General features: G+C 33.4%; 1 protein-coding gene across 1 annotated transcript in view; it reads left to right on the top strand.

Annotated features, from left to right (window-relative positions):
- Positions 1–16,088, top strand: part of USP34 (ubiquitin specific peptidase 34) — a 220,960-nt gene that overhangs the window by 30,084 nt on the left and 174,788 nt on the right. Inside the window, 4 exon segments of the mRNA XM_028516659.2 lie at positions 821–908; positions 7,698–8,106; positions 15,180–15,230; positions 15,404–15,553. Coding sequence (XP_028372460.1) covers positions 821–908; positions 7,698–8,106; positions 15,180–15,230; positions 15,404–15,553 — 698 coding nt within the window.

Raw genomic sequence — 16,088 nt, 5'->3', positions numbered from 1 at the left:
TAGTAGGAGTAGTAGTAGTATATCATATATAAAATGCCAGTATATCAGTCAGGGTCCAGTCAGGGAATTAAAGAGGGAATTTAATAAAGAGAAGTAATTACACAGATATTGAAAGAGCAAAGAGGACATCGGAGGACACCCAGAAAATGATGATGACAATGATGATAATTGCAGGGAACATCCATTGTCCCTTAAGTGTTGAGGAACAAAGGAAAGAGGGTTGTCAGATTCTAATCATTTATAGGTGGGCCTATGTGAAGGAAACTAGGACTTCAAGGAAGGGATGTAGCCTGGCTAATCCTAGTAGTACCTGTAAGACAAGTACCATGAGATAGGTTCCTAGAAGCTGGAGCCTGGAATTAGTGCTGCTGCTGAGTGTTGCTTTGAGATACAGCAAGCTAACAAGTCTTTGGTCTCCTCCTACCTTCCAGTCTTTTTCTAGTGCTTTGTACTGCATTGGAAGGAGATCTTAACAGGAACCAGCTGGAAATGAAAAATGTAGCTTGTAGAGTCCCAGCCCCAGGATTACAAAGCAGAACAGAAAGGCGGGTTTGAAGCTGAGAGACAATACCAGAATAACTGCAAAGTGTCTTCCTTTTTCTGCTCAGAATTACGTGTATTAAAAAATTTCTTCTTAAGCCCAAATGAATCATTCATTATATAAATCAAGATTTATTTTTGGGGGTGGAAGCAAAAAAAAATCACCTAAAATATTTTCATTTGTAAATCTAGGTATGTTTTGGTAAAGTGTTGGTTGACTTTAATACTGGTTTAGTGTTATTTTTTCATAATTAAAAAAATTTTTTTTACTTTATTTTAGTATCAGATATAGAAGGTGGTGATGGACTGCAGCTCAGAAAGGAACATACTCTCAGAATATTTGCTTATATCAATTCCTGGACACAGAGGTATGTATCCTTAAGTATTTTGAATACTAACTTTGTGAATTATATTTTAAGTTTGCTTTGTTTGTCATCAAGTTTTCCTTTTAGGATGTTGGTTTGTATACCTTTGGTAATGAAATGCCAGTTTATCAATATTTATTAAATCTCCCTCCCTTCTTCCTTACTTGTGGGGCCATTTAAGGTTTTGTTTTTAAAACATAAGAATAAAAATTTCTTTCTTTAATCCCTTTTTCATTATTGAGAAGTGTAGGCATGATCAAAATTCTAAAAGCAGTTATTTTGAGAGATTAAAGAATTATTATGGTATAGCTAGGGATCTGTAATAAACTTAATCTTTTAAAAAAATCACTATGGTGGTAGAGGGCACTTTCATACTTCTGGAAGCCACTGACTAATTTGTTCTTTTTCCAAAACATTTATATATCCATTTAAAAGTAATACATATATTGAGAATATAGAGAATAAAACTTTAGGGAACACAATCATTAATATAATCAAAGTTTGTTTCAAGTATTTGCAAATTTCTGTTCCTCAATGTGACTTCAGTTGGTCATGGCTGAATGTTCTTTTCTTTAGTGTGCCTGTCCTGTTTAAACTTCTTGCTTCTTTAGTGTTTATAGTTAAAGAATATTTGAAGCATTGTGTGCAATCATTAATGAACATGTTAAATGTAGTGATAACATAAATGAATGTCCTGAGATACACAGGCTAGCTGATAATAGTTTATCAGAATAGTTTAATTTCAAAAAGCATTTCCTGTGCAATAACATCCCTTTTCCATATTTTTTGTCAATAAAATTGGTAAATTCATTTCAAAAAAGATTGATTTTAGTTATTTAAAACTTTTCTGCAATCATTATTGACATCTCTTCTTAGTTTCAACATGAATTTCGTTTGACTAAATTTAGCAATGGTTGCTGTTCATTTCATTATGGGTTAAATAGATGGTTGGCTATTTTATAATACTAATTATTAATGAATTTAAAATTTACATTAATAGCCTATCTGTGACTGGCATGGCTCAGTGCATTGAGTGCTGGCCTGCAAACCTAAAAGTCACTGGTTCAATTCCCAGTCAAGGCACATGGCTGGTTTGCTGGCCAGGTCTCCAGTTTGGGGTGCGTGAGAGGCAACCGCACATTGATGTTTCTCTCTCTCTCTTCCCCTCCCTCTAGAAATAAAAACCAAAAATACCTATATTTTTAAAAAGATTGATTGATTGATTTTTAGGCAGAGGGTAAGGGAGGGAGGGAGAAAGAGAGAGAGAGAGAAACATCAATGTGTGGTTGCCTCTTGTGTGCCCGCAACTGGAGACCTGGCCCACAACCAAGGCGTGTGCCCTGACTGGGAATTGAACTGGCAACCCTTTGCTTCACAGTCTGGTGCTTAATCCACTGAGCCTCACCAGCCAGGGCCAAAAAATACCTGTTTTAATTAAAGTTGTTAAAATGTATTTTAGAAAATGAAATTATGTTGAAGGGTACATAAACTAAAGTGTGAAAAAGCTGAACTAGAAATACTGTAACATTTATAATTCTACTCACATGCTGATGTTATGAGCAGTTTTTAATTGGTAGTAAAAAGTACCAAAAAGTAGACCATTACACCCTGTCAGGCCGATTGATATAAGATACAAATGACAATAACATATCCAGTTGGATCCCACTGCTTTGTAGTAAAAGTTTTTGCCTATTTTTCTGTCCTTATTCCCACCCATATCTCCCAGTTTCTTTCTTGGGCATCAGAAAATATTGCCTAGATTAAGATTGTGGATAAATGGCTGCTAATAAAGCACTGTTATTTTACAAAAAAAGATTTTTAACTTGGGGGCTCATGACCACTGAAGTCCACAAATTTACTTTAGTGCTTTAATCAACCCATGGCATTTCATACAAAATGTTCTTTATAGATTTCCTGGGAAAGAAATGGTAATATCTTTCATAAGATTATCAGTGGTCAAGAATCATTTTTTCTAATCTATTGACTATAGGTAAAGGAGAATGTTCACTTAAAAACAAACAGTATATTGATAAGAATTTAATAATTTATAAGCATTACAAACATTTTAATATTTTGTTTTTTTTCTTCTGTTTAAATGATACACTTGTAAAAACCTTTGAGAAAATAGAGAATCAGAATTTAAGAAAATCATGCCACCATCCAGAGTAAAAACTGCTGTTTTGGTTTAACCTACGTGTGAGATTGTGAACAGTACAGTTTAAGATTTTACTACATGTCTGTTGGGTAATTGATTTTTCATGTACAGTGTACTGTGCTCAATCTCTCCATGTCATCAAATGTTATATGTTACCATTTTTAATTGTTGTATAACAGTCATGTAACTGTCACTCCTTTGTTTTGTCTGTAAGATTAGGGAAGTTAAGTTATGTATGTTGGTTTAACAGATTATCATTTCCTATGTTAAACAAATTTTTAAAAATTGATTTTAGAGAGAGAGGAAAAGGCGGGGGAGAAAAACATCAATTTGTTGTTCCAGTTATTTATGTGTTCATTGGTTGAATCAAGTATGTACCCTGACCAGGGATGAATTCCACAACTGCAGCCTATTGGGACAGTGCCCTAACCAACTGAGCTACTCAGCTAGGGTTTTGTGTTTTGTATTTTTTGTTTTTTAATTGATTTGAGAGAAAGAGACAGACATAGATGATTTGTTGTTCCACTTATATCTTCATATCTTCATTGGTTGATTTTATTTTATTATTATTTTATTTTATTTTAATTGTTGTTCAAATTCAGTTTCCTTCATTGGTTGATTCTTGTAGGTGCCCTGACTGGGATGTGAACCTGCAACCCTTCTTAGTACTAATTTTTAACATTTTTATGCATCATTAAATGATCTATTATTCTGGCCTCCCTCTCCCAGCCTACCCAGTCTTTTTTGGTCCTTCCTATTCAATCTATTCATTTCTAACTGCAGTTACTAAACAGCTGTCTTCTCTTCAGATCATAATTTAAATTTTCTTTGCTTTTCTCTTGTATTGCATCTCCAGTTTCCTGGACTCTATGTTGTCATCTTTGTTGCTTTACTTTTTTGTTTTGTTAGGAAGACAGTTTTTCTGAGAAAAGTAAATGGGAAGCAAATGCTTTTTAGACTTTGCTAAGCCTAAAAATGTCTGTTCTCCTCTTACTTTTATTGATAACATGTTGGATACAGAATTTTGGGTGGAAATTACTTTCTGTCAGAACTTTGAAAGTATTGCTGCATTGTATTCTAGTTTCCAAAACTGCTTTGGAGAAGTACTGGGTATTTTTATTCCTGAGCTTTTCATTTTCATTCTTTACCCTCTCTGAAAGCTTTTAGCAGCTTTGTACCTCAGTTTCAGAAATTTCATGATATGTGTTTTGATGGGCTTTTCAGTTCCGAAATTTAAAAACATTTTCATAATTTTCTCATATCCATATTTTCTACTATGTCTTCTTGGAAATAATTATTAGTCAGATATTGTACCTCCTTGATTGGTGGTTCACTTTTCTTTTCCTTCCTGTTATCTTTCTTTGTCTACTTTCAGAGAGATTTCTTCAGTTTTACCTTCTGAACCTTGTATTGAATTTTACAAATTGCTATAATTTTAATTTCTTTTTAAATTATAAATGTATACATAAAAACTATATATTTGTATTTGTGTACATGAGAGGGTTCTGTTTTGTAATTTTAATGCATTTACTTGTATTTTTATTTCAACAGTCCATTATCTTTTATGTCTCTGAGGATATCAATTAATTAAAGCCTTTTTTTTTAATTTCTTCCTGCATTTTATCTACTTCCTCTGAATTTCTTTTCACTGTTTTGATCAGCCTTTGGTGCTGCAGCTTTTTCTGGAAAGTCTTAACTATCCTTTTATGGTTAAGAGAGGGCACTGAAAGATGGTTTGAAAGTTTTTTGTGAATGGGGCATTTCAGATGTTGGCCTCTTCTTTATGATGGTAAAATGGTGAGCAGACTTTGGGGATAAATGAACATTTCTCTTAGATTGTTCACATTTTCTAAGAAAGATATCTTTAAATCTTTGGTTTTGAGATATATTAGTCTGGTTGTTGGGCAAGGAAGGGTACTTGGGAAGCTTTACCACTCAGTCATTTCATTTAATTCTTTTGCTTTTAATTTCTTGTATTATCCCTGGCTTCTTCAGTATCTGGTGTTCCTGAGTTTATCTTGTTCATTTTATGTACAGGAAAAACTTGTTTCCCTGGGTCAAGTAGGAACAGTATCCTAGTTGGGATGGGAACCTGCAGGTTTTAACTGTATCTTTCTTTCATTTAGTCCTCTCTTTTTTTGGTCCCATGTTTCATCTCTGCCTTCAGAAGTATCTGATAATCTTGAGTCCTGAGTCTTTCCAGTGTTCTGTGGAGATCTTTCTTTTTGCTGATATATCCTTCTGTATCCCCTTCCAATTTTTATTTCTTCCACTCTCAGTTATTTATTGTACCACCCTTTTCTAACCTGCCCTCTTTTCTTCTGTGATCTCTTCCCTTAACAGAGTTTGTCTCTTTTTTCTTTAATTTTTCTTTTTGCTATATTTGTAGTGGGGTTTAGAACAGAGAAGAAATTGGGTTTAATCGAAAGGGATGTTATTTAAAAACAAACACTTTTCTCCCTTGCTTTGTGGGTAGGGCATATAGAGAAGTGCTATATTGAGAATTCAAATAGTTGGACTTCTCAGATTTTATGTATCATATGATAACTTTAGAAGGAGTGTGTGTGTGTATGTGTATATATATCTTAGACTAGACTCTCAGCTCTCCTTGAACTTACATATTTTAGATATATAAGGACCTAGATCCAGCTTTCCATTACTTGGTTTATATATCATTTTTGTCTTTTAAGATTAGTTTCCTACTCAGGAATTGAGCAGTTTACTGCTCATTTTCTGACAGTGCATTTTTAAAGTAAATTTGACTGCCTCTTTGGCTTTCCTAGCCCAAATCTGACTTCAGGTTTTTTGGGGGAGTTGGGGGAGATTCAGAGTCTATTTTCACAAAAGAAAGATACTCCAAAATATCCTCTTTGAACTTGGTTTTCTTAAGGCTAAAGGAAGAAGCTATTCATCAAATAGACTTTATTTTTCTTCATGTATAAATTGTGGTATTATAGACTTTTAAAACTAGAGGAGGCCTTAGAGGTAAAATCCCTTTCATTTTGCTACTGATAAAACAGGCATGATGTATCATTTATCTATTTCTGTGTAACAAATTACTCCAAAAGTGGTGTCTTAAGACAACAGTAAACATTTATGTCCTCAGAGTTTTTATGGGTAGGAATTTGGGAGTGGCTTTAGCTGGTGGGTTCTGGTTTTGATTTCTTATAAGGTTATACTCAAGGTGTTGGTCAGGTTAGTCATCTGAACATTGTGTGGGGCTCAAGGATATTCCAAGTTGGCTCACTTACGTGGTTGGCAAGTTGGTGCTTGTTGTCAGTATTGTTAGTATTCAGGTTTTTTTCTCATGCGGACCTCTACGTGAACTCCTTGAATGTCTTACAACATGACAGATGGCTTCCCAAAGAGTGAGTGATCCAAAAGAGAGCAACGCAGAAGTGGCAGTGTTGTCTATGTTCTAGTCTCAGGTGTCATACACGGTCATTTCTACCACATTCCATTCATTAGAAGCCAGTCATTAAATGTGGTTCACATTTAAGGGAAGGAAAATTGACTTTCATTCTTTAAAGGAAAGAGTATGTGGCCATACTTCAAATCTGCCATACCTGGAGAAATGTGATGTGATTATTTTTACATGGTCATACAAGGAGTTGGTGATCTATCTGGACTACAATATAGATGTTTTGACTTGTTTTGATAATATTACTAAGGAATAATTTTAAGTAGTAGTTGCTTAACTGTCATCTATTATTGGATGCAGTTATTATAACCTGGTACTGGAGTATCATCTACTTAATTCACCAGAACCTTTAGATTTTTTACCATGTGTTAGGCATTGTGTTACTAATTGAACTTTCTGAGGAAGCTAGATTTGTGTGTATAATTACTGACTCTTACATGTATATATATTTTTGCCTTGTATGGAGTTTAATGTGTGTGTATTTGTGTGTGTGTGGTGTTCCTAAACTGCCAAATAGGGTAGGAATGTCCCTCCGAAGTAGATTTCAGGCAAATTATTAATTTTAAAATGTAGGGTTTTTAATTAATTGACAAAAAACACAAATGTGAAATAAGCAGCGTTACTAGAAAGGTGTTTAATTATGGCAGTATCCTGGTATTTACTAAACATATATCGAGTACTTGGTACTTAGAGAAGCAAAGATATATACCATAGTTCTTATTCTTAAATAGTTCTTTGTGTTCTTTGTGAAGAACAGATAAATTCATACAGATAAAAGTCAACCTGATATGGTGATTTTTTAAAAAACTGAAGTTCCAATTTGTGGTGTGATGCTGTATGTATAAGTTATTATGGCGCTACCACATCAGGAAGGAGGAATTTTTTTTTTTTTTTTTTTTTTGAAAGATTTTATTTATTTTTAGAGAGGGAAGGGAGGGAGGGAGAGAGAGAAAGAGAGACATCAATGTGCGGTTGCTGGGGGTTATGGCCTGCAACCCAGGAATGTACCCTGGCTGGGAATCGAACCTGGGACACTTTGGTTCCCAGTCCGCGCTCAATCCACTGAGCTACGCCAGCCAGGGCTCAGGAAGGAGGAATTTAAAAAACCATTTGAATAAAAGTATTTTAGTATTTGCTTATTTTTTGTATTATTTTGTTAGATATAATTGTTACTTCTTTAGGAAACATTAATTTATTGATTTTTTTTCTCTTATAGGCAATGTCTATGCTGCTTCAAGGAATACAAGCATTTGGAGATTTTTAACCAAGTAGTATGTGCACTTATTAACTTAGTGATTGCCCAAGTTCAAGTGCTCCGGGACCAGCTTTGTAAACATTGTACTACTATTAACATAGATTCCACGTGGCAAGATGAGAATAATCAAGAGGAAGAACCACTGAATACAGAAAGAGAGTGCAATGAAGGAAGTACAGAAAGACAAAAATCAGTAGAACAAAAACCAAACTCTACAAGAATTTGTAATCTGACTGAGGAGAGTTCTGATCCTTTTAGTTTATGGAGTACAGATGAGAAGGAAAAACTCTTACTATGTGTGGCAAAAATTTTCCAAATTCAGTTTCCCTTATATACTGCTTACAAGCATAATACTCATCCTACTATAGAGGTATGTAAAAATAGGTATTGTGAATTTTAAGTAATACCAAGTCATAGTGAGTTGGCAGTTCCTAACTTATGAATAAATATACAGACACTTATTATTGCTGAAAAAATGTATAGAAATCACTTAAAAGTAATTCCAGTTTTCTCTAGACTATTCCTGTAAATAACTTGTGTTGAACATTTGTGCAGTATAGTTCTATGAAAGGAGGGATTTATAAATTGAACTAATAAAAACTGAACTATTAGTGATCTAAATATTTTGTTGACGTAGATCTATGCTCTACTTATTTTACTCTTTCAAAAGGTAATGATTGAGGATGAGAAACACAGAATCTTGAATTTCATTCTTAGAGGCATAGGTAATAGAATTTGGAATTCCCTTTGTAAAAAAAAAAGCTTAAATTATCTGTAACTGCTAGTATTGAATAGTATTTTTTTTGTAAGTCAAGGTACTTAACTCATTTTATTAGTAATATTTTTACAAGCCTTCCTAAGAGTTCAGTAACCCATTTTAGATTTATTTAGATAATGGCATTTCTTTGTAAGTATAGTGAGAATTGAGACAATTATGTGGTAATGGATAATAATAGTGGGTTAAAACAATAGTTATTTGTTATTTTTCATGATTCTGTGGGTTGATCTGGCAATTCCTTTGGTGGATTTTTGTGGCCTCATTTATTCAGCTGCATTTACTTTGAGTGTCTGATGGGTTTGAAGGTCCAAGATGGACTCACATGTTTGAAAGCTGGCGTTGGCTGTTTAGGCCGTCTCAGATTTTTTCCACATCACCTCTCATTCTCCACTAGGATAGACTAGCTTCTTTATAATCTTAGCATTGATCCAGGAAGGCAAAAGTAGAAGCTATAAAGCCTTTTAACATCTAGCCTCTGAAACCACATAGCATCAATAGTGCCACATTAAGTTGGTTGATGCAGTTCACAAGGGCAGTCCAGATAAAAAGTGGTATGGAGTAGACTTTATCTCTGGGTTAGAGGAGAGATAAAGTTTCATTTTAAACTTTAAAGTACATTTTGTTTCCTGTGCATTCTGGCATGGGAAGAATTGTGGCCATTGACAAATCTACGGCATGCTTTAGAAAAAAAGGTCTACTTTTCTTGAGCTGTTTGTTCTTTAACCTTCGTATTGATTTCTTTAAATTTCTTTCTTTGTCTAGAAAATAAATAGTCCTTTACTGAAAATATTTTCACATTGAATTGAGACTACTGAAAAATATTGCCTGGGAGGCAGGTCTTTTTCCTATTAGAGTGAACTCTCCATAGGAATATTGTAAATCAGATTGTGCTTTATCTTTTAGAATTCTTAGTGTATTATCTTGCCATATAGAAATCTTTTAATGAATTGTGTACATGATATGTTATTTATTAAACATTCTAACTGTCATCTCAGAATCATGTTATAAGAAAAAGGGGATCCATTTGTGCAAGTCTGCTGAATTTAATCTTCACACCATATGACTAGGGTTTTAATGTCTTAAGTCGATAACTGAAAGATGCTAAATACAGTTTGGTTAGGGACCTAGGTAAGATGAGTGAAATATATGCAACGTTTTTTAGAAATTTTCTTCCAGTTAAAAGTCTCAATGATAGAACTGTAGCAGTACTAAATCTCCTATTTTGTTTCTAAAATTAGTTTGCTCATCAGTTTATCTTTTTTTAATGATTTTAAAAAATGGTGTCTCTAAATATAGGCCTAGTCACACTCCCCTATATTTTTCCTTTTGGGATAAAGTGTCTCATTACTGTTCTGAAGGATCATTCCATGTGACTACTTGGTCAAAAGCATTGGTTCATGAGGTCTTTGTGGTAAAATTCTAGTACAAAAACATCCTTAGAAATAATAAAGGAAGAATCTCATTATACAGAATTCGGTATTATTATACAGAAGTCTAGTCACCTCATACAGAATTTATATGTCCTTCTTTAATATTCTATTCATAATGTTTGTTTCTCAAGCTTCTAATGTTAGTAAAGACCTGTTACAAATACCCTAAAATTTCTAGTTTTTGTCCTAGTGGCTGTGTAATTAAATATGTTAAAAGTCAGCTGTTTCAGAGATGGGGGGTGCGGCGGAGAGAAAGAGAGAGACAGACATTGATTTATTATTCCACTTATTTATACATTGGTTGATTCCTGTATGTGCCTTGACTGGGGATGGACCCTGAAACCTTGGTACATCAGAGGGATGCTGCAACCAATTAAACTACCTGGCTAGGGCCTTTATTATAGAGATATTTTTAAAACAGATTTTACTTACTTATTTTTAGAGAGAGGGGAAGGCAGGGAGAAAGACAGGGAGAGAAACATGATATGTGAGAAAAATATTGATCTGTTGCCTCTTGCACACACCCCAGTGTAGGATGGGGCCCTCAACCCAGGCATGTGTCCTGACTAGGAATCGAATTGGTGACCTTTCCCTTTGCTAGACCATGCCCAACCAACTGAGCCACACCGGTCATGGCTAAACTCATGGTTTTCATTTGCATTTCTCTGATGATTAGTGACTTGAGCATCTTTTCATATGTCTTTTGGCCATCTGTAGTTCCTCTTTGGAGAAGTGTTTGTTCAGGTCCTTTGCCCATTTTTTAATTGGGTTGTTTTTATGGTGTTGAGTTTTATAAGTTCTTTATAAATTTTGCATATTAACTCCTTATCAGATGTATCAGTGAATATGTTCTCCCTTTCAGTTGTGTCTCTATTTATTTTGCTGACTTGTTTTTTTGCTGTATGAAACCTTTTTAGTTTGATGTAGTCCCATTTGTTTATTTTTTCTTTTGTTTCCCTTGCCTGGGGAGATATTTCTGATAAACTATTTCTACAAGTATATTCAAGATTTTGCTGCCTATGTTTTCTTCTAGGATTTTTATGGTATTAGGTCTATTTTTAGTTTATTCTTGTGTGTGATGTAAGAAGGTGGTCTAGTTCCATTTTGTTGCATGTATTTGTCCACAATTTTCCCAACACCACTTATTAAATGAACTATCTTTAGACCATTGTATGTGCTTGTTCCCTCTGTTGAATATTAATTGACTGTAAAGGTGTGGATTTATTTCTGGACTCTGTATTCTGTTCCATTGATCTGTGTATCTGTTTTTATGCCAGTACTATGCTATTTTGATTACTGTGGCCTTATAGCATAGTTTGATATTATGTAGAGTGATTCATCCAACTTTAGGAGGAATCTTTTCTCAAGATCACTGTTGCTCTATAGGGCGCTTTGTGGTTCCATAGAAATTTTGGAAATATTGGTTCTAGTTCTGTAAAATACATTATTGGAATCTTGATAGGAATTGCATTGAATCTACAGATTGCTTTGGAGAGAGTATGGACATTTTAATGATCCTAAATCTTCCTATCCATGAATAGAGTATGTGTTTCCATTTATTTGTATCTTCCTCAATTTCTTCAGTATCTTATAATTTTCCTAGTACAGATCTTTTACATCCTTGGTTAGGTCTATTCCTAGGTATTTTATTCTTTTTGAAGCAATTATGAATGGGATTATTTTCCTAATTTCCCTTTCTATGAGTTCAATATTGGCATATGAAAATTCACTCGATTTCTAGATACTAATTTTGTATTCTATTACTTTGCTGAATCCATTTATCAGTTTAGTAGTTTCCTAGTGGAGTCTTTGGGGTTCTGTATGTGAAGTATCATGTCATCTGGAAATAAAGACAGTTTTACTACTTTCCAATTTGAATGCCTTTTCTTGCTTTTCTTATGACTTTCCACTGACTTTTTTTATTCACTTTGTTTTAATTTAAAAAGTTATGTATTCTCTTTTTAAATCATTCTTTTATTCTTTTTTAATGATTTCATTCATTTTTTAAAGTATACAATTTAGTAACTATTAGTATTTCCCCAAATTTGTATAACTATCACTACTGTCTAATTCCAACTCCGGTGACTTCTTTTTAAGCACAAATTTTATTCCTAACCTACAAGGCCTTTGATTCTTTATGGTTTGATCATGGAGTAACATTTGCTTAATTAGATATAGAATTATTTTCTAGTTATTCATTTATTTCTGTTTGTTTTTTCTTTTGAAGAATAGGCAAATTCCGATTTAGTAGAAATGGAGTGGCATCATCTTATTCAGTAATGTGAAGTTTGGGAAAAGAACAAAAACTTTAAAACTTCCTGATAGGTTTCTTGAGGCCTTTTTACGGATCATCTTTGTAAAATTAGAACTTTTAAAAGAAAAGCTACATTGTTTTAGCTTTTAGCAAGACTTCTTAGTGTTGTTACCTATAGGGTTATGTTAACTCTATATACTTAAATAATAATGCCTTAGGATTTTATCTTCATGTATACAGAGTAGAAATATAAAACAGTAAAGCAATTTTTCTGAGCAGCCAGAATAGATGTAACCAAGTCTCTGAGTAACATTTTGCATTTTAAAATAGAATTCTGTTAAGGAGATTTTTTGTGTCCATGTTAGACACTAGAAATCTTTTTTCTTTTTCTTTTTTGCAAGTTCATTTATTAGGCCATCAAAACTTTTTATTTTAGCAGTTTTCTTTTCTTTTTTTTTTTTTATTGTTCAAGTACAGTTGTCTCCATATCCCCGCACCACTTCCCCCTACCCCAGCCATCCCCACCTCCCACACCTGATCCCATCCCCTCTTGGTTTTGTCAATGTGTCCTTTATAGTTGTTTGAAAACTCTTCACCCTTTCCTCCCCATTATCTCCTTCCACCTCCCCTCTGGTTACTGTCAGATTGTTCTTAATTTCAATTCTCTGGTTATATTGTGCTTGCTTGTTTGTTTTGTTGATTAGGTTCCACTTATAGGTGAGATCATATGGTATTTGTCTTTTACCACCTGGTTTATTTCACTTAGCATAATGCTCTCCAGTTCTATCCATGCTGTGGTAAAGGATGGAACTGCTGTGTAGTCCATCATGTAAATGTACCATAGTAGATGGAACTTCTTTCTGCTGTGTGGTATTCTTTTGTGTAAATATATCATAGTTTTTTGATCCATCCATTTACTGCTGGTCACTTAGGTCGCTTCTAGCATTTGGCTATTGTAAATTGTGCTGCTATGAACATTGCCATGCATAAGTTCTTTTGGATTGGTGTTTCAGGGTTCTTAGAATATAATTCTACCAGTGGAATTGCTGGGTCAAAGGCAGTTCCATTTTTAGTTTTCTGAGGAAGTTCCATACTGTTTACCACAGTGGCTGCACCAGTGTTCATTCCTACCAACAGTGCACTGAGGTTCCCATTTCTCCACATCCTCTGCAGCACATGTTTGTTGATTTGTTTATGATGGCCATTCTGACTGGTGTGAAGTAGTATCTCATTGTGGTTTTAATTTGCATCTCTCTGATGGCTAGTGATGCTGAGCATCTTTTCATATTTTTCTGGGCCCCTCTGTAAGACACTAGAAATCTTGACTCCTATCAAATATTTCCTGCATAGTTCACACGGTTCATGAATCTATATTTAATAATATCAGAGGAGTTTTTATATTCAGGACTTTTTGAAGATGAAAAGTTTTGTTGAGAAATAATTAAAGCTTTAACTGTGGCCCTGGTAGTAGTGGTTTGGGAAGTAAAGTAAGGAGTACACTTACTTTGACAGATGTTTTTTTTTTCTTTTTTAATTTTATTTTAATCATTGTTCAAGTACAGTTTTCTCCCTTTTACTCCCATTCCAGCCCACCCACCCAACCCTCCCCACTTCCCTCCCATTACCACCCTCCCCCTAGCTTTTGACCATGTATCCTTTAAATTTGTTCCTGTAAACCCTTCCCATTCTCCCCTGAAATTCCCTCTTCTCTCCCCTCTGGTCAGACAGATGTTTTTTTCTCTTAGGACAGCTTTTAATTATTTTGAAATTTTCAGAGTTTGATATGATGCTCTCAATTATTTTGAAACTATTTCAGCAGGGAAAGTTAAATATATAAAACAGGTAACAGGAAGTAATGCATGGGTTCTTTTGCAAGCTAAGTTTTTTCAGATCATAATATCTTGCTTTCTCTTTATAAAGGTAACATTTTCAGTATGACCAAGAAATATAGAATACACAAAATATAGACTTTAAAAAGCCTGAATATCTCTTGTTTCTCTGTCCTGTCAAAAAAAATCATTGTTATGAAATTAGTTCAGCTATTTCTAGATAATAAAATAATTTTAAAATTAAATCATATTCATAACTTTTAAAAAATGTAATATAAGATGTTATCTTTTTATGTCTGTACATATGGATCCACCTTATTTTTAACAGATCTTTAAAGGTATAACTTACCATAAATATTACATGCTTAAAATGTATAGTTTAATCGTTTAGTGAATTTAAAGAGTTGTGCAACTATTATCACACTGCAATTTTAAAACATTTCCATTATCCCTAAAAAAGATCCCTCATGCCATTTTACTTTGTTATTTTTGAAGGATGCTTAAAACCTTGGATAGTTATGCCACTGTTAATTTACCTATCCTGTTGATACTTAAGTTGTTTCTTATTTTGAGATGTTATGAATAATTTCAGTGAGCCTCATTATACATACATTTTCTAAAACTTTTTTTATTAGTTGTTTAGGATAACAAACCAGAAAATGAATTGCTGGATCAAAGAGAATGTGCATTTTAAATGCTGATGGATTTTGCCAAATTGTCTTCCAGGAAGGTTATACCAGCTTGTACTCTCACCAATAATGGATAAGTGTGCTTTTAGGTAGTTTAGATTTTATGTATGGAAAGCACATCATATATGTTTGAGTATATCTCTAGAGAATTCCAGAGGACAGTTTCAAAATGATTTAATTGAGCTGGATATTTTTGAAAGAATTATTGTAATTCTTAAAGGAGAGGTTTTTGTTTAAGAAGGCAAAATAATGTGTAGTACATAATATAGAAAGATTTCTTTGGAGTAGAGTTAACCTATACTTTAGAATTGAATCATATTAGCTTCATTTAGGAATACTGCTGTTTATGATGAGAAGCAATTGCAAAATCTGTTTGAGTTTTTATAAAATTAGAAAAATTGTATGTTAAAGGTTGTCATTAAGTAGTTTGACTGAATTGTCTTTTTTTTTTTTTTTTACTCAGGATATTTCAACCCAAGAAAGCAACATATTAGGAGCATTCTGTGATATGAATGTAAGTGTATGCTTTTTTTCAGTCTCAGGTTTATGGAAAAATCCATGGAGGTTTTGTTTTTTCTCTCATGTATATTTTTTGAATTCATGTCTGATCAGCATCTTTACAGTATAGGTAATAAAATAAAAATTATTTCTGATTAAGTTTTAAAGTAATAATTTTTTTCCCCTCAGGATGTAGAAGTACCATTGCATTTGCTTCGTTATGTATGTTTGTTTTGTGGGAAAAATGGCCTTTCTCTCATGAAGGATTGCTTTGAATATGGAACTCCTGAAACTTTGCCATTTCTTATAGCACATGCATTTATTACAGTTGTATCTAATGTAAGTATTATTTGGAATTGTTTTTAATCTTGGGAATAATCTTGGAACATAATAACATGAATTCATGTCCAGAACAGGCAGGTTTTGAGTGATTTACATGTATAATAATTTTTTCCTGGATTATATTTTGAAAAAATTGAGTATAGGAAACTTAAAGTTTTCATTATAATAAAATTGAATTTGTATAAATTAGTGAATTTAAGTTGAATAGATACATTTAGCCATTTACCTCTTGTCTAAAATAAGAATAGGTAGCTATGCACAAAAGTTGATTTTAAGTTTTCTTGTCTGGGATTTTTTTTACTGGGATATTTTTGCCTTCTTAAGAGTTTTTGATTACTTAAATAATGGTTAGCCTGGGGTACTATGACAATGTACTTGACTTCCCTCTATGTTGCAAGTAAAGACCTAACATTCATTTCCCTTTGTAAAGATAAGTCTTTTATATGTTGTGGATGTCAGTTACTGTGAAGCACGTAAGTACGGAAACTCTTTTTGTAATCAAAGTTTCTGTGGGCTTGTACTTTTTATTTTT

The sequence above is a fragment of the Phyllostomus discolor genome, chromosome 6, assembly GCF_004126475.2.
Source record: "Phyllostomus discolor isolate MPI-MPIP mPhyDis1 chromosome 6, mPhyDis1.pri.v3, whole genome shotgun sequence".
Taxonomy (NCBI): Eukaryota; Metazoa; Chordata; class Mammalia; order Chiroptera; family Phyllostomidae; genus Phyllostomus; species Phyllostomus discolor.
This window is presented reverse-complemented; position numbering and strand designations above follow the sequence as displayed.